The 26,456-nt window shown below is 38.0% G+C and overlaps 1 protein-coding gene across 2 annotated transcripts in view; it reads right to left on the bottom strand.

Annotated features, from left to right (window-relative positions):
* The window catches only part of LOC139040077 (uncharacterized), a 106,451-nt gene that overhangs the window by 6,129 nt on the left and 73,866 nt on the right, over positions 1–26,456 (bottom strand). Inside the window, exons 2-5 of one of the 2 annotated variants that reach the window (XM_070483525.1) lie at positions 13,319–13,387; positions 11,249–11,517; positions 6,430–6,473; positions 6–3,034 (exon numbers count right to left, since the gene is read on the bottom strand). In XM_070483525.1, the coding sequence (XP_070339626.1) occupies positions 2,957–3,034; positions 6,430–6,473; positions 11,249–11,517; positions 13,319–13,387 (460 nt within the window). In that variant the 3' untranslated portion in view covers positions 6–2,956. Of the gene's footprint in view, positions 1–5; positions 3,035–6,429; positions 6,474–11,248; positions 11,518–13,318; positions 13,388–26,456 lie in introns of those variants that run through there. The other variant, XM_070483524.1, reaches the window with a different exon arrangement.

The raw sequence follows: 26,456 nt of genomic DNA on the forward strand, positions 1-26,456 counted from the left end.
TAATAATGAAAAAAAAAAAAAAAGAAACACTTTAGACACATACTGGTTAAAGGGCTTTCTACAAAATACTGATCTGTAGTACTTCAAACAGTCAAGGTCATCAAAAAACAAGGAAAGTCTGAGAAACTGTCATAATAAAGAGGAGTGTAAGGAGTCATGACAACTAAATCTAACATGGTATGTTGGATGGAATCCTGGAAGAGAGAGGATATTAATAGAAAGTGAGGAAATCTGAATAAAATATGGACCTTAGTTAATAGTAATCTATCAGTATTGGTTCATTAATGGTGACAAATACACTATAATAATGCAAGATGTTAATAAGAGGGGAAATGGTATGTGTGATGTAAGGGACCTCTGTGCTATCTTCACAATTTTTCTGTGAATCTAAGTTAAAAGATTATTAAAAAATAGATTAGTATTTCTCAGATTTATTCCCAATAAAACAATTTAACAACTTATTTTGCAAAACACAAAAAAGAAGCCCTCGAATGCTTGGGTTGACAGATATTTTTTAAAGACCTTTTTAACGTGAAAAAATTCACAGGCATTAAAGGAACATTTGAAAAAAACACATTTTAAAGAAAGGCAGGAGAGGTAAAATAAAGTCAACCGAGACTGTTTACCACGAAAGTCCGTTATGTCCTCAACTTCTGAGGAAAGGGACTCATACTAAAAGCAGAGAAAATAATAGACTCTCGTTAAAAGGTTAAATTATGAAATTCATTGATGATTAAGTAATGTGATTAAGTTACTACCAGGATTTGATACTTGGTGTATGTAGAAAGCTCAGTTTTGAATGGATGAATAAGTACTGTGAGCTGTTCAGAGACATTATTTTAAAGACAGTATCAGGAGGCGATATTTTTACTTGACTTACTAACATTAATAATGAATAAAGACCAACATGACAAATTTTGCTCTGAATATACAGAAATCCATCTGTACTTTTTCCTTGAGGACTTTCCATTCTCTGTGAATTAAGTTATAAACTTTGGTGCATTTGACTCTTTAAGAAAAAAGTTAGAATGCTTTGTCGGAACAATATAAGCACCCTTATTTTAATATGCTTCAAATATTTTGGAAATGTTGCTGGATACACGTTCAACATCCTTCCTTTTTTTCTGTTGCTCGGTCCATGGAATCTTCAGTTGGTTATTGGGTTCCCCAGTGAACAGTCTCATCTCAAGAATACCAGCTCTGCGTTTGGAAAACATTTCAGTGGATCAGGGTCTATGCCTTAAACTGTACCAACTGCTGGTTTTATCTCTTTGCATGCCACTGGGTGGTGGAAAAATGACAAATTCACCATCCGTTTCCTGAAGCAGTCTTTTCTGAAGGCAGGGCTAGCAGATTCTTAATATCTGTGGGGCATGGCCTCCGAAGCCAGACATTCCTCCGGAATATTCCCCCAGGCCAGGCCTTTTATTCCACGCTGAATATTGAGGCCAGCAATCAATAAGTTGGTTCTCCATCTGCCTTTGACAGAGGAAACACCAGGCTGACACCAGCCAGTCTGGGATCAGCTGTTTTCCTGCCTTTGATCTCCTCAGTTAGGGCTGTCTAAACGCCCTGGGCGTCTGCTTCAGCTTAGATACAGGCCACGTCATGCTGATATCTCCTCCAAGGCCTATTGTGGCCATTGTATTTGAGGAGGGGATCACCTGTCAAAGTGACTGGTTACAACCCCTCCTTCACTGCGGGAAGCCTTTTTGATGCGGGGCAGATGATAATGAGAGTCTAATTGAGTGATAAACTACCTCAACTGACTTGGAGGTTTTAATGACACCTCTACATCAAGGTCTGCGTTTCCCAGCAGGCCCCCAGTTTGTAACTGTATGGCCATGATATTTGCAATTATAAGCCTTTCCTTTAACCAGCAGGAATTTAACAAATGGACTGGGTTAATCACAGCTAGATAGCCCTCACATCTGACTTTGTGGTGAAAAACATGTATAAATTCAAGCACATGATTGAATTATTAATGCAGGCCATTCCAAGTCCATGGTCCTAGACATGAAATAGAGACCAAGTTTCAGAAGATTTCGGCAAACTAGCCAAGCTATATGATAACCAATGTAAGCTTCAATAGAGTAAAAATTCCATATAGGTAAGAGCCGGTTTTTAAGAGTTGCCATGTATATGAACCTTCTAAGCAGTGAGAGTCGGCCTAGATATACTGTCTTTAATTAACTGGGTCTATTAATGCAATGTTAAAAGGAACCAGTCTCAGCAGGTTCTCACAGTGGGAAAGGTATCCAGGGCTTTCAATTTACAAGGTCTTATTACAAAAGTGTCCTGCTGTTCTGGTCCTGTTCTTTCTGCCTGGGAGCAATTTAATGATCTGCTTTAGAGCAGAGAAATGGTCAGAGAGAAAATGTTCAGTGTTATGTGTTAGCGATCAAATACCCAATGGAATTTACAATGGTAACCAGACACTTCCTTTTCATATCAAAGTAGAACAGGGACAATGACATCAATACATTTGATTTGAAAAACTGTAATTGAACAAACTGGCCATCCTCTGTGAATGTTTGTTGATAAAATGAGGTTGATGTTGAGCATGATGCCAACACAAATGATATAGATGATGAGGACAATGGCAAAGAAAAAGGAGGGAGAGAAGAAAAAGGAGGGAAGAAAACTTATTTAAGGATAAGAATATGGCTTTTGCCTTGAATGTCACTTAGTAATTTATTCTTCATTTATTTAACATTATTTAAGAAATATTTATAATTATCTACCATGTCCCAGGCCTTCCACTGCCTATGCTGGGGAAACAGCTGTCCACACAATGGTTTTGGACAAGTGATGAATTCGTGCATTTTTCCTTCTTTTATTCATTTAAGAAACTATTGATAAATGGCCATAATTTGACAGGTATTATTATACTCTGTTGATGATATTTTACTTACCTTTATTTCCCAGAGCTAAGATGCAAAAGGCCTAAAAAAAATCATCGGTGAATGAACAAATGAATATTTACTGAAAGATTCCTTACCCAGTCAACATGGTTCTCGTTGAAAGCACAGACCTAAAACAAATACTTATGATGCAATGTGATACAAAATATCATAACAATCTGTACTTAGTGTTAAGGAACTGGGGAAGAGAGGTTAGTAACTCTCCCTAATAGACATGACTGAGAAAACATTGAGGATGAGAAATTTCAACGGAATGTATTGAGTTTAGGGTGTCATTAGAGACGGGAAAATTCTCAATCTGGGATGAGCTTTGGGCATCTGTTCTTTTGAAACACAGATTCTAAGATGTGTGAAGCTTACATTTTACAGATATGGAAGGACTATTTCCAAAGGAACCAGCATAAAGTAAATCACATAAGAAGAGCTTCAGAATCTTACATTTTCAATCCTCAAACCACAGTTACCCCTTAGAGCTTTGTCTTATCTTGGAATAACATATTAGAATAACAGGAAGGCACATGGACCAAGTGGCTGTTTACACTTTGAAATTTAAGGAAACACTGTGAAATTTTAACTCTACATTCTTATCTCACCTACACTTTCATCACTAGAATTATTCTTTCTTCTCGTAAAAGTGAAAATGTCGCAGGCGTGTTACGACAGCAGTCCAAAACAACTTTGAGGTTTCCCCTAGTCTTGTTCTAATATCGTAGTCTACTTTCTCAGATTAACCTTCTCTGACCTTTGAACATACTATATGCCAGAGATAGTTCTAGAATAAGAGGAATTAGACCATTGCCTTGAGTCCTAAAATATCAAGCTCCTCTGGAGTAATGACCTCTAGGCTATCACTAAAATCTTGCTCCAGGTTTAACTTAAGAATCATTTACATTCAAAGATGATTTACACTCATACTGTATTTTAACAATCTTTGGGAGTAGATATAGTATATTGAGATGGCAAATTTCCTGAGTTCATTGAATTGGACGTTGTCAGATCTTTATTTGAAACAACTAGAAAGCATTACATATTATATAAAATAGAAAGCATGGAGAAAAACATTGTTTCTCTACAAGTATAGTTATTGCAACCATCTTGCTAGAGAACGGGTCTCTCTAATACAAGTTTAGACTAACTGGACCACTTGAAAATTCAACCCATGGGAATACAGTAAAGCCCTGACCGCTGGCTGGTCACACATATGAAGTATTGTTTGTTGACGCTACATATCAAAACTCTAACTAAGTTTTAGCAGATAGTGATGAGGCATTCTACAAGTAAGTACATGCAATGAATAAGCAAATTGCTGACGACAGTAACTCAGTAAGTTTGTAAGGTATAATTGCCACATACAAAAATAACACTTTCTAGTGGAAAAGTTGATAAGGGCAGACAATTTGAATCAGGTGGGGCAAAAAGGTAAAAATTGATGACGTGGAAAAATGCAAAATGATCATATATTTCTTTCATGTAACATCTCATATGTGCTGACTCTAAGAGGGCACTATACACTACAGGTTGGATTTTATGATGTGTGTGTGGGGGGGCAGTTAATGGATGAGGTGGGACCAAGACAATGATATGTTGCAAACAACTACTTAGTTGCAGAAAATATCCCTTCACCTCTATCCTGAGTGTACCTCTCATCTGTGATTTGAAAATGCCTAATAACATGTCTTGCCACACAAAAGACCTCACAAGAGAATCTCTATTACATATATATTTTTCATAATCTTTGGGTCTTTATATGATAAGATTTGATATCTCTATAGCTTTCCCTAAAAAGAATTTTTTTTGAATCAAAATTAAGTCACTGAAATAGATAAAAATATTGTAACAAACAATGTTACTTTGAGTATTCTATTTCTTGAAGTTTTGCATATAAAAATTATACCCTTCAAAGATATTAGGCTATTGCGTGTGCCAGATTCAATTTAACTATTTTGTCTATTCAAATATTGAAAATCCATCTAGGTGGAACAGTTCTCATCTGTAAATGAACCCTTGTTAGAATTCTCAAGCAAAAGAAGCAGTCATTTTAGTCTGTACAACCTTGGGACTTACATTCTAGGATGAAGCTATTACAGTCTTATCCAAATACTAATTTCAAATGAATAGAACATGTCTGCTCTTTCTTAGAAGTACGACTTAGAGAAGTTTACCTGGAAATTGTATGCACACATACACACACAAACTCACACACTGGATGGGTGATCTTACACGCTAGAGACAGCCTTCAAATAATCTATGGTGGGAATGAGGAGGACATGAAGCACTCTAAAGAACGTTAATTTAGGAGATTGAAAAACATTGAATATTCATTCTCCTACCATATATGAAGGGAAGTTGAACATTTTAATTCATGAGAAAAATCACTAGCCAATAGTCTGTAAAAAACATAGACTGTCTGAGCCCTGAAACAGTAAGGAAAGACCTCATACAGTAACAGTACAGAAAAGACCTTGGCCATTTAACTTCATAAATGATGAAAGAAAAGCCCAAAGAGAGGATATGACATGTCTACAATTACAGAGCTATTGGGTGGCCTCGCTGAAGTTAGAGCCCAAGTTTTCTGGATACACCACCCTGTTTTTCTGATTTCCATTTGCTACTCTTACTTCTGCCTCATGTGAATCTTGTGAAAAAAAATTAGCATTTCTCCTGGAGGAAAGAAGCTAAGGTCCACTAGCAAGATTGCTATTGATTCGGGTTAGGTCCGATTGGAATATGGTGGAATGTGGTTTGCTTTATTTGGCTGGGAACGTTTCTCTGTAACCTGAGGATTCATTAGTTTGAAGTGCTGGCCTTTTGCCTCTTTCCAAGGCCATTTTAGATGCAAATTGTACCCTAGACATCATTTTTAAGTGACAGGAAAATCTCTGGAGATAACAAGAATCAGTCTGTTAAATTTATGGACCCTTTGCATTTCTAATCCTTCTTGATGAATAACTCAGTTTCCAGCCAGGGTTTGAACTTAAGAGTTGATAAAGCATCAGTTTAAGCTGCTGGCTACTAAATCAATGTAAGTGATGGCTTTATCAGCCTTTCCACTCCCTCTGCTACCTTCCCACAGAATTCCATCAGACTTCTATTGAGCCAGGTCAGCAAGACACAGACATCCCGACAGGCCATTTGTAGCCATTAGATAGCATGGAAAGAGAATGTTGACCAGCAAAATAATTCAATTCTACCATTGAGGATATTGGTATTCTGCAGAGCAAGACCAAAAGTCTTGACTTAGAGATTGCTGAAATTTGGGGAGGAGCTGTGAAGGTGACGGGGAGAATTTTGACAAAATGAGGAGGAGACAAACAAGTTCTGGTAGAAGGATAACAACTGGGGTCATTTACAGAGAAGACACCTTTGGTAAAGTTGTGTACTTATCTGACTCTTTAATCCGTAATAAGAATTCATGCCTAGCAGCAGAACACACAGCAAATTAGAGGGGCAGTTTTGATGCTGAAAGACATAAATGTGCCAGTACAACAAAGATGGTCCCCCTTACCTGGCTGCTGAACTGGCGGCCACTGGCTGGGTCTTTGGCAGCAACTACCAAAACACAAAACATTTTAAGTGAGCAATGACACTTGTAGTCTTAGCGTTTTAGGTTCATAGACCAGGTTCTGTGGCTTGTGCCGTTGTGTCTTCTGATGACCAGGCACTTTTACTACAGCTATTTTTTAAATGCTTCCTATCTCGTTGTTGTAGATCAGTGATCCTCAAACCAAGGCCCTCAAGTTACAAGCAGCACTGTCAACTGCACCACGGCAAAGAGCAAGAAGAGACCACCGTGTTATGCAAGGTGTCCTTGGCACCCACCCCAGATGGCTTTGCAGTCACTGTTTCTGCTAAGTTTCTCTTCTTCCAGGTAGACAGGCAAGTCCTTGGGGTGGTAAGGACTGTCTCAAACTTTTGAGAGGGGACAGAGCTGGAGAGTAGCTTTTGAGTGAGGGTGGGCTCTCTTTACTTTTCCTCTCTAGGATTTGATAGTGGAAATTTCCCAAAAAGCCCCATCTTCTCCTGGCAAATTGAGAAAGGACTCCACTTTTCTGAAACCAAAGATTTGGCATGTAGTTTTAAGCGTAGGTTGATGTTATATAGAGAAATCTCTATCGCCATTGACTGATTACCCAGTGTGGTAGTTTGCCTTATTAAAATTATGTTTTCTGTATAAATATGTAGTTTAATTACAATTGAGAAGAAAGGATAACTAAGCTGTCCAGTGTTTAACTAAGGTGGCATCTTTCTACACCCAGACCCATGAAGAAGCATCAGTCCCACTCTGGCTCTTTTGCTTTTGTGCATAGGTAAATCGATAATTTATGACTCTGCAATCACTCTCTAAGCCAGATTCCTGGAGAACATGAAGAACAAGAAGATGAAGACTATCCGAGGGGAGCAGTAGAGTCATTGTGGTAAGATTGAGTCTTGAAGATAAGCATGTGGATTTCTTTATCTTGTTTCTTAGGACCTGAGTGGCTGTCAGGGAAAAGTCTGTTAATAGCAGGCACTATGAACTCCTTGACTAAGAATAAATCCACACCGAGGGGAGAGGAAGTCTGCTTTTTAGTGAGGATCAGTGTCTCCACATTCCTCTATATGGAGGTACTTTGGGTTTTCTAAAGCTTTGCTACTTAAATTGTGGTCTCCCGACTAGTTGCCCCAAGGAACTCAAGGGTGAATTTGGAAGCATTAAACTGTTTTTCCAAAACTTTTTTCCTTTTGTTATGTTAAGAAGATGCAATCACCAACCATCCTGAACCAGACCAAGCCTTACTACCAGAGCCATGCCTATGACCTTTGCCTTATTTTCGATGCTAAGATCTCTCCAGGGGGAGCTTGGACTTTCTTACCAGTAACCTGCAGTGTGTGTGGAAGTATATTTTCCAGCTGAGCCTGCACAAGATAATACCCTCCTCGCCCTTTTGAATATTCATTCTCCATCCAAAATATATGTCTCTGCTTCCCTTTGTTCAAGGATGCCATGACTCTGGAAATGATTCCACATGGTCTGCTATTTGCTGCAAAGGTACCTTACCTTGTGAGACAACTACTTCTGGTGGAGAGTCGGATTTAACTCTCCTCTCCAGGAGGGAACCCACTTTGATTTCAGTAACAAATGGACCAGCAGCAGTAGCATCTCCTGAGAGCTTTTTAAAAATGCAAAATCTCAGGTCTCAACTCAAACTTACTAAATAAGAATCTGCAACTTAACAAGATTTCACGTGATCCATATGCACCTTTAAAGCTTGAGAAGCACTGTTCTAAAGAAAGCACTAGATAAAGGTTTTCTCCCTTGAGGTTCTTGGGACATTCACGGCAGCCCAAGGTTCTGTGATCAGATCCATCTCTTTGAAGAGAAACAAGTTATATTGTAATTTAAATTTTGGGAGCCACTTTTTATATGCATAAGACTCTCATTGTATTTTTAAATTATTCAGATGGATTGAAGGTATTTTTTCCTCTCTCCCTCTCTTCCCACCAACCCCTACCCCGCCTCTCTCTTTCTATCACTCTCTGATATGGAGAATCAAGTCGATCGGTCAACATGTCTTCAGTATTTTAGTGTGAAGACAAAATCATTTTGTCTTATGGGTTTAAGGGTGTCAGGATCTCTATGGAGGTCAGAGGTTGAGTCTGTATTCTCAGGCATGAATGTGAGATTTTGCTGGCAGAATAATTGATAAAATGGTATCTGTGATCCTCACCTGGATTGCAATAAAGTGTCCTCAAAGCTGTATCCATTACCCAAAGCTTAAACCAATAGGATCTGTTATAGAAATGTAAATATTTTTCACAATTAAAAACGTAACATTTTACTTCAGGTTGCACTAAGGTTTAGGTTTCCTTAAATGGGTGGACCTGCAAAAATAAAACTTATTTTTCATCTTTTTTGGGAATGTACTTAATTAGGTACAAAGAACTTTGTGGCCACATGGGAGTTTGTTTAATAAACCAAAAACTTGCTCTAAAACCCAGGTTCCTTTTTTTAGTGGATTTTAAATGAATTACTGAACAAACAAATATTTACCTTTAGCCAATTGCTATGCTATGAGAGAGAAATGATAGGTTTTTCTAGTAACAACTTTTGGATTTTCATGTATACACTTAGATCTGCAGGGCTTCATTTCAAACTCAGGGAAAATATCCATGATTATAGATATAAACTGGTTTCCCTGAAGTTTTAAAAATATTTTCTTCCAAATTATTTTCCACATCTAAATTTAGACAAGAAATGATCCGATCTTTCCTTCTGATGGCAAAAGGGAAACACTCAGTATAAGGGAATGCAAATTAGACGTACTCAGAGCCAAACTGGATTTCCTAATAATGGTAAACAATGATCGCTGCTAATGATAACAATGTTTCCATACAGAAAATATTATAGTTTTAATACTTTATCGATAATGTTGTTCTTTGGGATTAGAATAACAGCAGCATTCTTCCTGGAAGGGAAATAATCCTAAAAATCCTATAGATAATTGAATAATGATAATAAAACTAGAGGGAATAAGCAGCCCATCCTTCAGTTTCTGATTTATATGTGTCTGCATATTTTTTCATTTATGATTTTCCTATGACCAATGTCACAGCCACAGACCTTGAATGAGACATTCACATCTGTAGTGAAATGACAATTCACATTATTCTTGTTTATATCATGCCCCTAAGTAATGAAATTCTATCATGGCCAGCTGGGTAGTCAGGGAAGATTCATCAGTCAATCAATCTATCTATCTAGCCAACTATCTTTTTTTTTTTAAAGGGAGATCAGCCCTGAGCTAACATCTGCTGCCAATCCTCCTCTTTTTGCTGAGGAAGACTGGCCCTGAGCTAACATCCATGCCCATCTTCCTCTGCTTTATCCGTGGGACACCTACCACAGCATGGCTTGCCAAGCGGTGCCATGTCTGCACCCGGGATCTGAACCGGCGAACCTTGGGCCACCGAAGTGGAACGTGTGCACTTAACCGCTGCTCCACTGGGCCAGCTCCTGTCTATTTATTTTTAGGAGCCACCGTTAGATATTTTCTGGGTCTCCAGGAAAACAAAATTAACTGCATTTTGTGTGCGTGTGTGTACAGGTATATTACCAATAAGGAAACTTGCTTGTATCACATGCTTAAATAAACTAAACTAGACTAAAATAGTTTAATGAATATATGTTTATGATTATTCAAGCATTCTACTCCTTTTGCACATAGTATTAATTTTTAAAATTATTGTTTATGTTAAATTACACAAACAGCAAAATTCATTGGAAAACATTCTATAATACAGAAGCATTGTATTCTCTAGGCTTAAAAGTATGGGTATATAGGGGCTGGCCCCGTGGCCGAGTGGTTAAGTTTGCGCGCTCGGCTGCAGGTGGCCCAGTTGGTTTGAATCCTGGGCGCGGACACGGCACTGCTCATCAAAACCACGCTGAGGCAGCGTCCCACATGCCACAACTAGAAGGACCCACAACTAGGAATATACGACTATGTACTGGGGGACTTTGGGGAGAAAAAGGAAAAAAATAAAATCTTTAATAAAAAAAAAGTATGGGTATATAAATTATTGATTTTAGAGAGCTACTATGAGAAAGAGAGAGAGAGAAAGGGGGTGGAGAGTGAGGCATAAATTTTTAGAGGAAAGGATATCCATTAATTCAGTATTATTGACTGTCATCTAAGGGTTCTCTTTTCCTCCTGATCGCTCTTGCACTCCAAAATTTCACCAAGTTTTGTCTTTAAATTTCTAACCAATGGCATGGTTAGGATGTTTTTCCTGGGAAATCTTAATAAGGAAACCGATGTTAATACCTAAAATTGATGAAAATCCTTCACCAATTAAAGCTATATGACAGCAATTCATCAGCAGAGAGAAGGCTACGAAAATAAACAAAAATGGAAGATTCCGAGGTAAGGTGTTGGAGTGAGGAGTAAGGACTCTAGAATGTGGAGTCTTGCTAGGAAGTGTGAACTCAGTTAGAAATCCAGAATTAAGGACATAGGACTAAAGAGAAGGTTTATAAGTTTCTCAGAGCTGGGAAGTAGGGCAGGTTCAAGGCAAGCTTTGCCTCATTCAGGATTTTGCCATTGCTAACTGTCAGAAATACGTGAGAAGAAAAGTAAAGTTGATGAAATGCTTTTGGAACAACCTGGTTCATAGATTTTGAAATAGTGGATTGGTGTGCCACCTTTTAGTCATTTCTGGCTTTTAAGTTTCTGGGCAAATATGAATAATCACATACAGAGTACACAAAGTCATAAATGTTATGCAGGGCTAGCTAGTAATTGTGGTTGGTCTTCCATGCAGGGTTTGCTATCCAGCGGCTCCACCTGAGAGTGGTTCCTGAGCAGCTGCCACTCCGTCTGCTGCATCCCCACACAGGGGCTCTGCCCGCTGCCCAAGCAGCCTGGTCTCAGAAGGACTTCTAGGGTCCCACGAGTCACGAGAATCAGTTCTTGCTGCAGAGCTACTCCCGGCTGGTTCGGCAACTTCAGGAGGCCAGGCAAAAGACACAGTAGTCTTCTTCATATCTTGATCCATCTTCAGATTCTCTTCTTCATTAAAGGGTGACTTCTTGCTTGGGTACTCTTTGCATATCCTAAAGGAAAAGTGAGGGCCAAAAGCAAATTTTATGTTTTTGTTTCTTGTTTGCTTTAATGAGATATTTGAAGTAGGAAGTTGAACCCTGCAATAGAGAGCTCCATACTAGATCTTAAGGTAAAAGGTTTCATGAGGAACATAAATCCACTACTAGTCTTGAGTCCTAGATATGCCCACAGTTTTCCTGAAAACTCACATGTATAAAGATGGGTCCTCTCAGCTCCTTGAGATCTGTATAAGATAGGGCACACACTCAGTTTCAAGCCCAAGGAAAGCAAAGACCTGCTCCAATATTTTGTAACTTTTATCTCATTTTCCTTTCTGGGCCCATCTTTGCATACCCAAACATATCAAAACACTCAACAGAGCAAGGCTTTCCATTTAGTGACGTGGCAAGAAGACAAGTGTTGCTGTAACTAAGCATTTTTCCTTTCTTTATACCTATAGAAGCAAAAGTCCTGCGCTTAACAACAGTCACGCTTCTTAGAAGAGAGCTGTTGCTTTAATAACAATTTCACTCATTTATTATACCAACTGTGCTAACAAATCTAGAATTTTTCCCGAGATCATTAAGATGTCTAAGGGAATGAAAAATATATCTTTGTGGCTTCACTGGCCTTTTACAATCCAGGTTTGCTCAATCTTAAGATGTGAGGTCTTATGGTCTGAAAATGTATGTCCGTGCCCAAATTCATACATTTAACTCCCAAGGTGGTGGTCTTAGGAGGTGGGGCCTCTGGTAGCTGATTAGGGCACAGGGGTTGAGCCTTTGTGATTAGGATGAGTGTTCTTATAAAAACAACCCGGAGAGTTTGCTCACCACTTCTGCCATGTGAGGACACAATGAAAGACTACTCTAATGACCCAGGAAGAGGACCTCACAAGAACCTGACTATGTTGGCGTCGTGGTCTTGGACTATTAGCCTTCAGAACTGTGAGAAATACATTTCTGTTTTCTATAAGTCACCCCGTTTATGATATTCTTGTTATGGCAGCCTGAATGAACGAAGACAGGAGGGTAGGTAAGTATTTATTTATTTTGAAGGAAGTTTTTGTTTATGATCTTATCAGAAATTTCTATGCTAGGGACAATTTATTTTTTAAATTTTTACAATTTTCACACTGCCGAAAGTACCTAACGCAGTGCCTTTGAGCTGTATCTGTTAGTAAAGAAACAGATGGGCGGATCTACTAAAAGACAACAAATGTGTCTTAAACCCTGACAGAAATGTGGCAAATGAACAATTAAGTAAATGCTAGCTCTGAAATCCATCGTACAGAATGAAGCACATGGTTAGACCCAGCAGTCCTCCAAATTCTTTCTCTCATTGTCTGTTGAATATATTATAGTTTTGTTTTTATTAGCATGACTTTTTTTTTTTTCCCCTGAGGAAGATTCACCCTGAGCTAACACCTGTGCCACTCTTCCTCTATTTTGTATCTGGGTTGCTGCCACAGCGTGGCTTGACGAGTGGTGTAGGTCCACACCTGGGATCTGAACCTGCAAACCCGGGCTGCTAAAGTGCAGCATACTGGAGTTAACCACAATGCTGTGGGCCCGGCCCCCTATTATCATGACTTTTTTCCCCCTAGATTTACTCTTACAATGACATCTTCCCTGGACACTTATTCCCTTGGCCCAGGCAATGATGCAGACACACACTTCACAAATAATCTGTAATCAGAGGAAAGCCTGGCTTGGCATTTAGAACTAATGCACAAAGTAACAAACTGACCCAGAGATAACTCAGCTGATTGAAATTGCAAAGACATAGATGAAGTGATGTCATGGAAAATACCTGGAATCTTGGTTCAGTTCTCTCCTCATTGAGAATGTGGTATCAAGTCTCTGGTCCGTGGGGCAGCACCTGAAAAGAATGCATGGAAGCAACTTGTCTCTTTCAGAATATATGTTAAAAAATAAACCCTAGTTCAGATATTCTGTTGAAATTTGAGAACAATTTTGTAAGGAAATGTATAGCCCATGTTATACTTCACAAGAAAGTGTTTATCCAAAGAATTAATACAGATGAGTAATCTCACACTCGAGTGCCAGTTCTCTGGAGGTGGGATTCCCGTAAACAGCCAGACACTTTGAACTTATGGTTTTCACTTTATGTCATACTCCAACCACTAAAACAACACACTGCAGTGGAGTTCTTCCCTGCTAAACCCAAACACACCCACCTCATGGAAACTTACTCTGGAAAAATGAGAACGAGAAGTATCTTCCTCGAGAAAATGCATGTTCTTCTCCTGGATATTGGTTAATCTTTCACTGCAAATAGGCCATGGCTGCACCCAGCACTCTGGTTTGAGGTCAGGGCAACTGGTTCTGGAGGCACAGTCAGTTGCTCTGCAAATATAGTCTGCTCCCACAAGCTACAGATAACTCTGGCAAGATCGACCTGCTTTGGAAATTTGACAACCTTTCAGCTTGCCTTAAGAAAGTGATTATATTGAAGATTTCAGAGTTCCTCAGGTTTTCCCTTCACCTAATATAGACCTCTAATATAATACATTAATTATTCTTTCATCCAACTCCCCTATTTGATTGTATGCTGCTTATAGTCAAGGGTCGTATCTTATTAGTTTTTTGGTCTCAACTCCTAACACAGTACTCTTATGACAACAAGTGTTTGTTGAATGAATGAATGAATGAATGAATGAATATCTTTTCATTATTTCAATTTATTCAATTTAACATAGTGACTATAAGAATGGTAATTGGTTTTATATTTGAGGACAGTTGATTTTAAATTTAAAACTTCTTTTTAGTACTTGTCTAACTTAGAGCACTTTATATAAACTCAGAGTTTTGTTGTTTGATTTGTGTATGTGTGTGTGTGTTTTCTGTAGAGTACTGAAAATAATACCTTGTAACGACCACTGGAAGGATTAAATTAAGGTGATGTCTTTATTCAGAACAAAGTACACTGGAAGCGTTTAATGAAATGTGGCTATTCCTTTAAAATGGTCTTATTGCTATAACTATCTGGGTATCCATTATTCAGAGCACTGTCTCTATTCACCAAATCTGCACAGAAAATCTCCACGAAAATTACTTCATAAATGTGGAAATTTTTCACATCCTGAGGAGACAGTGTTAAAGTCTGAAGTAATTTTTGGCCTAGGATGAGTGGTTGGAACATTGGAGGCCAGTGTAGAATTTAACCCCTGCCACAATGTAGGAAAACCCTGGGCATAGTTGAGATTGCCTTTTATTTATACGGACAATTATTTCATCTGTATATTCCAAGTGATGAGTTAAGGCAGTTAATGGAATTTTTCAGACCTTTGGTCAAGCTAGAAGGGAGGAGAAATCAAAAGACAGGAGACAGTGAGGGATTGTAAAGCTTGAACCATCAAGATTTACTGCCTCTCAATTGCCGTGTCTCTGATGTGTTTTAATCACTCGTAGGATGTGTTGAAAGTAAACTATTATGAGCAATAAAGAGTAGAAGTTTGTGAATGATTTATAGATGGAAATATATGGAACTGCTTAAAAATTCTTTATAAAAATCTCTCCCTCTAATTTCTGGGGATTTTTTAAAAAAAATTTGTATTGAGATGTAATTTACATACACTGAAATACACAGATCTTAAGTTCAACGAGTTTTGACAAAAGAATACACCCATGTGACCCATATTCCTATCAAGAAAATAGAACATAACCATTACCATCACCACAAAAAGAAACCCCATTCCCCTTTCAAGTCAGTCCCCACCCTCCAGCCCCACTTGTCACCCTTGTAGAGAAATGACCATTCTGATTCCTTTAACTGTAGATTAATTTTGCCTGTTCTACAGTTTCACATAGACGAAGTCATACAATGTATACTCATTTGTCTATAGCTTCTTTAACTCAGATAACGTCTGTGAGATTTCGTCTGATGGTTGAATGTATCAGGCATCCATTCCTTTTCATTGCTGAGTGCTATTTAACTGGGAGACTGGCCTGCAATATGTTTAGCCTTTCTCTTGATGCACATTTGGACTGTCTTCAGTTTTTGTCTATTATTAAAAATATTACTATGGACATTCTTGTGTTTTTGTAGGTAAAAACCTAGAGGGGGAATTCCTGGGTCATAGAATAGGTAGGTATATATATAACTTCACGAGAAACTGCCACAGTGATTTCCACAGTTCTTGTCACATTTTATCTCCTCACTGCAATGTTTGAGAATTCTGGCTGCTCCATATTCTCACTAATATTTGGTGCTGTATGACTTATTTTAGGCATTCAAGTGGGCATGTCATGATATCTTGTAGTGGTTTCGATTTGCATTTCCCTGCTGACTAATAATGTTAAGCACTGTCCTAGTTCAGGCTGCTGTAACAAAAATACCATGGACTGGGTGGCTTATAAGCAAGAAACATTTATTTCTCACCGTTCTGGAGGCTGGTAAGTCCAAGATCAAGGAAGTAGCTGATTCTTTATCGCTGTGTCTTTACGTGGCACAGAGAGAGAGAGAAAGCTCTAGTTTCTTACTCTTCCTATAAGGGCACTAATTCCATCATGGGGGCCCCACCCTTGCAGCTTCATCTAGGCTTAATTACTTCCCAAGGGCCCTACCTTCAAATACCATCACATTGGAGGTTAAGATCTCAACATATTAGGGGGAGGCAAACAGTCCATAACAAGTACGGTCCATAGCAAACACTTTCACGTGTGCTTACGGAAATTTTTATATCTTCCTTTTTGAAGCGTCTGTTCAGTTTTTTGTGCATTTTTTAAAAACAGGTTTTTGTCTTTTTATCATGATGTTGTTGGAATTCTCTATGCATTCTGGATATGATGACACTAGTTCTTTATCAGATATTTGTATTGCTAATATTTTCTCCCAGTCTGAGGCTGGCTTATTCATTTTCCTAACTGTCTTTTGATAAGCAGAAGCTTTTAATTTTGATAAAGTCCAATTTATCAAAATTTTTCTTTTATGGTTAATGCTTCCTGGTTTATGTCTAATAAATATTTACCTACCTCAAGAATATGAAGACCTGCTCCTAGTTTTCTTTTAGAAGGATTATAGTTTTAGCTTTTAAGTCTGAAACCTAATTTGGTTTTTTGTATGGTAGAAGGACCAAGGGTCATTTTACGTTTTTGTAAATATCCAATTGTTCAAGCACCATTTGTAGAAAAGACTCTCCTCCCTCCTTGAATTATTCTGGGAAATTAGTCAAAATCAATCAAACATATAAGTTTGCGTCAATTGCATGTGGACCCACAAATAAAATACCATGCCACCAACAGGACTACCTGCTTGCCAGACCACCGTTCTGGAATCAGGGCTCAACCATTAGACGTCAGTATGATACCGTAGGCATGAGTCCCCGAGTTCCTCAGGCATGAGCTCAATCCCACACACGGAGCAGGAGGTTTCTTCCAAAGGAAAGAAACAGGGACCAGAGCCCATGCGCGTCCTGGTCAAACTCAAAATGCCTGAGCCATAGGGCAGTTCTGGCCCCAGCCATCCCAGGCAGTGGGGTGTACTAGAAAATCTGAGGCAATTGACTTCAACATATGCCCCTGCCCTGAAGCCTGGAAACCAGAGCCAGGCCCCTACTTGTCAGGGTCTAACTTCACTATCACCCTTTTACGTAAGATCATTTCCTGAAATTGGGAAGTCTTTTTTCTGTTTCTTTGCAGCATCTTGTCCATTCTTTACCTGTTCCAATTGTCACATTCTCTATAAAACTTTTACTACTTCTCCTAACTATAGATGATGTCTACCTCAGTTTTGAACCTCAATATTTCCATTGCCATCTTTTCCTTTTTTATGGTTCTTGGTACACTGGTTTTGTGTCCAGTATAGGATCATTTTTTGAGAACAGGGACTATGCTTCATTCATCGTTGTTTTGCTTAGAATGGAGATAAGTAATTTTAAAATATTCAAATGGAGTTTACCTAAGAAGTGATTGTTTTCCTGCCTTGTTTCTTATTGATACCTAAAAATAAACTGCTTTTAAATTCAATTGTACACATCCTCCTCTGTAGGTTGTATTCAAGCCCTGCCCCCAGCTGATGAGACCAATGTTTGTTTTGGTTATCCAATTTTCCCAGCTTGTTCTAACTATGGATTTAGGTTAAGCAACTTTAAGCTGCTATGCTTACTAACTTGGGCGAGATTCAATTCTACCATATGTAAAATAGGGATATGTATGCCTCTTCATGAGATTGATGGGAGATTAAGTCATTTCTATACAACACTCACTCAAGGGCTCCTAAGGAAATTGCAATTGGTATTTATAAATGGAATGGGTTGTAATACAGATATTCAGAGGAAGTGACCTCTAAGTTATTAATGACTAGGTATTTCGGGGGCCCAGAAAACTTATTCATCCATCAATGGGTGAATGGATAAAAAAGACGTGGAATATATGTTTTTGTTTTATTCAGCCATGAGAAAGAAGGAAATCCTGCCATTTGCAACAACGTGTATGGACCTTGAGGGCATTATACTGAGATAAGTCAGACAGAGAAAGGCAAATATTATATGATATCACTTTTATGTGGAATCTAAAAATTAGCTGAACTCATAGAAACAGAGTAGAATGGTGGTTATCAGGGTCTAGGCGGTGGGACAATTGTGGAGATGTTGGTCAAAGGGGACAAACTTGCAGTTAGAAGATGAATAAGTTCTAGAGATTAATGCATAGAATTGTGATTATAGTCAACAAGACTGTATTATATACTTTAAAGTTGCTAAGAGACTAGATCATAAATATTCTCAGCATGAAAAAAGAAGCGATTATTCTGTGATGTGGTAGAGGTGTTAACTAATGCTACAGTGGTAATCATATTGCAATATACAAATGTATCAAATCAACATGTTGTACATCTTAAACTTACACAATGTTATATGTCAATTATGTCTCAATTTAGAAAATCTTTATATGGGAAATAAAATCTGTGTAGATTTAAAGTTTAATTTCAAGATTTTTTTCTCCTGGAGTTTCTTCCATCACTCATTTTTAAGATCCTTAAAATAACGTGCATCGTCTTTTCTTTCTACCAACAACTCTGTCCTCTATCTAAGAATAACTATTCTTTAAGCCTTTTGCTTCCCACCTTCATTTGTGTGTTCATAGATGGAAAGGCTGTATTGAGGACTAAGTTACATTAAAGAAGGATCTGACAGCAAGAGTTTTTTGCATTATGCTGGCGAATAAAGATACCTGGCTTCTTGACTCCTTTTAAATTACCTTGTCTATTTATTCAAAAAGGTAACTCAGAGAGCATTTCATTTTCAGGTGTTCAATGAACACCCAACATAAGGTTACCCAGGGTTCAGTTACAATCTATGCAGAAAAGACTAATGGTATACTGCACAATTAACATATCTAGTGAATGTACACTTTGGTGTACGTTTATTGACATATCCTTCTCCTGGATTTAGAAGGAACTTGAGATGCTATATATACTTTCTTAATAGGCAGCCTGTTCTAGTTCAGCCAACATATATTTTCCGAGCTGAAAATAATTTAATATCTTCATTTCAATATACACTTGCTAACGGTCAATTTTAATCAGATGGTGCTACATATGCCTGATCAAAGATGATTAACAATAAATATATTAAATACAGTTATCAATGAGTTCATGATTTCCTCTACCTCAGGTCCAATGATAAATTCTAGCTATTTCCACTTTTTCTTACATGATCTTGAGAGTCAAACATCAAAAATCATATGAACATTAATATTAACAATGAAAACAGTAATAATAACCATTTATGAGTGCCAGATACTACATTGTTGCTAACGAATACTCCCGTCAACACTGTAGGAAGGATATTTTATCCTTAACATATAGATAAGAATCTCATAGTACATAGAAGTTACTTGTTCTTCTATAAACAATAGAGCTGACACTTCAACGTAGGTCTCTCTGACACCAAGTCCCAAAGACTGAACAACTGCACAATCTTGCAAACTCACATGCAAGTTTCAGTACTAGGCACCGTCTGTGGCCAGTGAGGAAGGGATACCAGAACTTGGCTTCCAATCTTACAACAGTTTTTCTTGATGTCTGAAAAATTTAACCTCAGGTTAAATGAAGCTCTCTTAGATATGACAACAAAACCACAAGTGATTAAAAAACAAAGGATAAATTGCACTTCATCAAAAAAGGAACTAGTGAGTCTGCCCTGGTGGCCTAGTGGTTGAAGTTTGGTGCACTCCACTTTGGTGGCCCAGGTTTGCTTCCCAGGCACGGACCCACACCACTTGTCTGTTAGTAGCCATGCTGTGGTGGCAGCTCACAGAAGAACTAGAAGGACTTACAACTAGAATATACAACTATGTACTGGGGCTTTGGGGAGGAAAAAAATAAAAGAGAGAGAGAGAGAGGAAGATTGGTAACAGATGTTAGCTCACAGCACATCTTCTCCAGGGAAAAAAAGTAAAAAGAGCAGTTATTACATTAAAAAAAAAAGGAACTTGTATGTTTCAAAGAATGCCACCAAGAAGTTAAAAGACAACCCACAAAATGAGAGAAAATATTTGCAAACCATATCTCTGATAAGGTAATTACATCTAGACTATATAAGGCATTCTTACATTTCAATAATAAAAAAACACAAAATTTTTAAATGGGCAAAGTATCTGAATAGACATTTCTTCAAAAAAATATGCAAAAGTCCAATAAAGCACATGAGGAGATACTCAACATTATTATGAGTGAATAGACATTTCTCCAAAGAAGAAATAAAAATGGACAATAATCACATGAAAAGATTCTCAACATCATTAGCCATCAGTGAAATGTGAATCAGAACCACAACTATATACCATTTCACACACATCAGGATGGCTATAATGAAAACGACAGAAAATAACAAGTGTTAGTAAGGATGAAGAGAAACCAGAATGCTTATACACTGCTGGAGACAATGTAAAATGATGACTCCACTTGATAAAATTGTTTGGCACATCCTCAAAAGTTTAAACATAGAATTACCACATGACCTAGCAATTGCATTCTTAGGTATATACCCAAGAGAAATGAGAACTTATGCCCGCATAAAAACTTGTACACAAATTTTTGTAGCAGCTGTCTTCATAATAGCCAAAATGTCGCAACAACTCATATGTTCATCAATTGATGAATGGACAAACAAAAAGTAACACATTCATGTCGTAGATATCACTTAGCAATATAGAAAAATGATGAACTGTCACATACATAAACCTTGAAAAACAGTATGCAAAGTGAAATGAACCAGCCGCTAAAGACTACATATTATATAATTGTATTTATTTTCAAAACAAAAGCAAAGATAAACGCAGCTCAGCCTGTGTGAGAGTTATCCACATTCTGACATTTAAATGTATATAGTGCTTCATTCATTTAAATGTATAGTGTTGCCTAAGAGCAACAGAATTAACGACATACTAAATTCTGTTGCTACTTTCTCAGTGGCTGAACTAAACTGTTCTTTTATAGTAAAGATATTCACTTGTGGGAGAGAAAAATTAGGGTTAATTTATTTTCCGAGGTGGTAAAATTATTTTGTATTTTGTAGGGGGTTTGCAAATACTTAACTATTCTTTAGAAATTCTCCGAGCACGTGTGTGAAACAGAAAGATATCTCTTTCTTGAAGTCTGTAAACATCTGATTACTCCTGGGAAGAGTTCACAGAAGGTACCAGTGTGAATGATGAAAGTGCCCTTTACCTTGAGTTGTAAATTCCTCCCAGACATTATTCCTATATGACTAGACAAACCAGTCATAACACAATTCACTTAACAGTTTATTTCCTCCATCAACATTTGGACACTACTATGACTCACTGTCTAAATTTGGTATTACAGATAAAGCATTTGATAGACACGGAGCTAAAAGAATGAGCAGTATAGTAGGTTGGCTAGGAAAGTAGATCGAAATTACTGTGGAATGTGTGCGTGCTGTAAGAAAACAGGTACAATGAGTTCTAGGAGCTCAAAGAAAGGAAACTAACCCAATCTGCGATGGTCAGGGAAAGCAGGCTGTAAATCTTTAATTTAAGGAATAATTAAGCTCTAAACAAGATGTAGAGGGGAGTAAAGCAAAGAAAGGGTATTCTTGACAGTAAATTACAAGGTGCAAAGGCAAGATGATGGGGGAACACGCTTGTGTGCTATCTGCAAGTAGTTTGACACATGAGATTATCAGGGTACATAATGTGTGGGGCTGCCATGAGCTGAAGCAAAAGATTGATGACTCTCATGGACTTTATTCCAAGGAGTTGTGAGTTTGTGCCAAGGGTGTACCCTTTGAATAAGTGGATGAGTGAAAAGGAACATTTCGGGTGACTCTTGGGTTTCTATTTTGTGCAACTGAAAGTAAGATAGTATAATTTATTGAGAAAGGGAATTTGGAGAAGCAGTGCCTGTTTGCAGCGTGAAAGATTTTGAGATGTGCTTTGAACTTTTAGTTTGTGGTGTCTGTCGATGTGAAGAAGGTTGTTGGGCACAAAACTCTGTGGTACAGGAAACTCACCTTCACTCAAGAGCACACTGGAGAGTTGTTATCATTTAACGTGAGTGGGGAAGATGAGTGGGGAAGAGTTGTTCATGGAAAAGACTAAGAATGACCAGAGAGGTTTTGAAAAAGATCATAAGTGAGAGTGTCATAGAATTCAAGGAGATGGAGTTTCAAGAAGGGAGGAGTTGAGAGTGACAAATCATGTAGATAAGTCCTGAACTGAAAAATGCCCATCAGATTTTTTGGCACAGGGTGGAGCCCAGACCTTGGTGAGGGCCATTTCGTGAAGGTTCCAGAGTCAGTCTTCACGGCTGGGTGTGAAGCGAGTGGACTGGTAGATGAGTTAATGCAGAGAGTGAATAATTATCATGCAAAAAGTTTTGCTGTGGAGGAGGAGACAGAAATATGGTGGTAGCTGGGAGTAGTTGTGAACATAATTTCTCTCATTTTTTTTCAGATTTTAGTAAGATATTTAGATTGTTTCTATGTTTAGAAGAAGGCAATGGTGTGGTGACGGGGTGGGCCCTGGTATTTCAAGATTGAGGAGAAATACCAGAGAGAAGTCTGAGAAGAGAAACGCCACCCAGCACAGCAAGAAGAATTAATTTGGATAGATGAGAGACCTTTCTTTCTTAGAGAAGGGAAGATAGATGGAAAGACAGATAACTAAACAAAACTTTTCCTTATTTCCTTTGGAAATCCCAAACAGTAAAGAAACACAATTTCACTGACCAATAATTGATGATGCCATGTCGAAGTGTCTCCATCTGGCAGGAAGAGCATATGATTTAAGACAGAGAATCTGCCTCCCTGGCTGCTTTGGGACCATTAGGTGGGGAAAAAAATTGGCTTGGTGAGTGGGAGAGGGAGAGGGGACAAATGAACCCTCCCTGGGTCCAATCTCACTATATTTTTATTCTCTGCGGAAGAGAACAGATGTTCTCTTTTTCGTTGAGAAAGCACCATGCTTCCTCCTGAACTTCATTTTAAACAGGAGGTTTCAAGAGAGGCCACCCACGGCTCCGAGTGTTCCCACTGAGAGGAAAAATAAATGTCAAACCCATGTGCACGGAGCAAGGAGGAGCAGCTGGAAAAAAACCCAACAAAACTCCCACTCTACAGCCAGACCCACTTGGCCGGATTAGGGGCAAAGATTAAGCTTAACAGCCTTTTATTATTATTTTTTTGACCACTAATAGTTCATTGCCATTGATAAAAGTCAATCTAACAACTAATTAGTGATAGCCCACTTTCTAAGTCCAGAAAGTCTGGAATTTCTTAGAAAAGGATAACATAGTTTTGTTTCCCCCCTGGAGATTAATATGGAATGGGGATGGTATAGAACTCAGATTACGAAAGAGTCAAAAATTATGAGTCTACCAGTGGTGATCAGAGGTTTTTCTCAGAGGGAAGTAGGTGGGGACTGAGCGTCCCTGGAGATAAAAAAAAAAAAATCTACATTATAATACTGGCTGCTGACTTTGCCAAATATAACCTTGTGTGGCTTTGGGAAAAATATTTAACATTTCTGTGTATCAGTTTTCTTGATCGTAAAATCCTGGGTCTAAAAGCACATTCTTTATAGGGTTATATAGGTAAATAAATGCACATGTTACATACACATATTTTTAATATTAATTTTATTATCATACATCTGCCTACTATGTTTATTTATTATGGTATATACTTTAATCCATCAAGATGCTGCATAGATTGTTTAAATGTAGACATTTTAAAGAAGGAGCTACTTACAGAGATAAAGGTGGGACAAGGACACATAAAGGGATAGTAAAGTGTGCAGAGAATTAGCAACTGTGGGAGGCCCTTAACACCCCAAAGGACACAGAGAGAAAACAGCGTTATCAGAGGTAGGTATGACCTGGAATGGCTGGCACCATGGAAAAGGGGACATCCTAGTGGGGTGGCTAGTCGTGAAGGCATATGCACCCACCAGAAACTTGATGTCTACACAGAGAGGACGCAGCAGAAGAAATTCCTAATCTTTTCTTCCACCCTGAATCCCCTTTGATGTTTGCTATTGGCTGAAGTCAACAGAATCCAACCAAAAAAGGGAATGGTGATGCTTTCTGAAAAGGTCCAAATCCCAGAGGACACAGCAGAACAAAGACGAGGATAGAAGGGACCCTAATCAGAATAGCATTATGTAAAACACTCAAGGTAGTTCCTAGAAAATAGTGAAAGCGTAATAGATATTATCTAAAATTATTATAACTACCTAGCTGATTATATTGACAAAGAAGAAGATAATGATGATCATGACCATGTATTACAGAGAAGCCCAAAGGAGGGAAGTTTGAGGTATGCATATATTTGTGTTTTTCATAGAAAAATTAAAGTGCTAGGCCTGGGGCTGGCACCTAACTTCAAGGGTTATATAGAATTGATGGAGGAGACAGATACTAAATAGTTGCAATAGGAAGTGGTATAGTGATATATTCTGTTTGGAGAGGTATATATTCAGCCCTCAGGATAGTAAAAAAAATAATTGGTTAATTAATAATTAATTTACTAAGAAGAATAGGAGAAGTTTTTACATAAGCTAGCTTACCATGTTAGCCTGAGATTAACATTCCAGTCTGTTGATTCAATAACTAAAGAATTGTTTGACATAGAATTGGTAAATTTTCAAAAGAAATTCCAATATAATACACATTACTAAAATAATGCAAATAATAAAATGAAAAGCATACTGAACAAAGAGTAAGAAAAGCTTCCTCTTTATTTATTGAATGAAGTCTTATCTACTTTATGCTTAACTTAAAAATCATCAAAATTGTTATTTTTTATTTTCCTGTGGTGTTGATTTTTTCCATGTGTGTTATTGACCATCAATAGGCCAAAAAAAGTTTCTTCACTCCTGTTTAAGCTAAAATTATTAAAAAGAAAAATAACAGATAACTACTCAAGTATTTTTAGTGTGTAGCATTTATCCATATCACTAGAAACATTTTCCCTGATATTTACAAATATGCTTGAAGTTATAATTAAGGATGTAGGTAACAACCAATAGAGATTAAAGATAACTAGAGCTCAATTCATACAATTTCTTCCCTTTGTTTTTTTTTGATGCGGAAGATCTAACATCTGTTGCCAACCTTCCTCTTTTCGCTTGAGGAAGATTGGCCCTGAGCTAACAACGGTGCCAAGCTTCCTCTATTTTACGTGGGATGCCTCCACAGTGTGGCTTGATGAGTGGTGCTAAGTCTGCACCCTGGATCTGAACCTGCAAACCCCAGGTGGCCAAAACAGAGTGCGTGAACTTAACCACTATGCCAACGGGCTAGCCCCACAATTTCTTCCTTTTAGTGATAGAGAAAATGGGACACAAGGAAGCCAAGCACCTAGTGTCACACACAATATTCAGAGGCATAACTTGAAGCCAGGTTTTATAATTCTTATGTCAGTGATGAAATACAGAGAGAACAATTTTCCTTTGATACATCTCCACTTCTCTTATCTGTTATTTCTCAACGTTTTCTTGTTGGAAAAGACTGGCTTATAACCTTAGTTCCTGGAAGTTTTGGTTCATCTACGTGGTTGGTTAACTCCAACCCTGGACCTTCTGGATGTCTTTCCTCTGCCTCGTCAAGGCTGTACTTCCTGCTGCTTGCAAGGAGAAAGCAGAGTGCACAAGGCCCTGGAGCCACTGGAGAGGGATCTGTCTCCCAGTTTGGCAGCTTTGCTGAAACTGACTCTTCTCCAGGAGGTGTTCCTTGGCTATGAATGGCCGACAAAGTGTGTGCATCCTTGCAGGTAATTTATGGCAAAAAAAAGTGAATGTTACACTAAAGTTAAAACATTGGTTAGGTATGGCTGGAAACTGAGACACCAAAGGAATCTCGGTGTATTTGTTCAGTCTTTGGGGGAGTTGTGGAGAATAGAGAGGAAGAGTTTCAAATCCGAGTTCAATCTTCAGATCCAGATCAAAGCTGTGTCAGGAGTTCAAAAGGAGAAAAGAAGACAAAGGCCAAAATCTTCCATCTTAACTTCTTATACCCTGACACATGTCTGATATTAACAGTGTTGCTGGTCTTTGCATTATTCTTGCCTTGCATTTGAGTCATAGTCATCTTCTATATCAATATTTAATGCATACAGATTGCCTTCACTCGAAATGTAATTGAATAACTAGTCACAACTAACCTTCAGTTCGTCGACAAGTTATAACTCACTCAGAACAACATATATTTGGAAACATAAACTTAAATCACAGATAAACAGAATTATCGACTGAAAAAATATTCACAATAATGTACCTTTAAAGTAACCAGGTCCCTTTTAAGGTTAAATATGTTTCCATTTATGAAACTGTGAGTTAAAAACTTTATAAAGTCAAAGTTCCTATATTGCCTCCAGTCTGTCTCTTCCTTATGAATTCTCCTCACTTCAAAAAGAAGTAAAACAAAATAAAAAACCTAACCTGGCAGTGATCTTTTATGGTTTAGT

Source organism: Equus asinus, chromosome 13 (assembly GCF_041296235.1).
Source record: "Equus asinus isolate D_3611 breed Donkey chromosome 13, EquAss-T2T_v2, whole genome shotgun sequence".
NCBI lineage: Eukaryota > Metazoa > Chordata > Mammalia > Perissodactyla > Equidae > Equus > Equus asinus.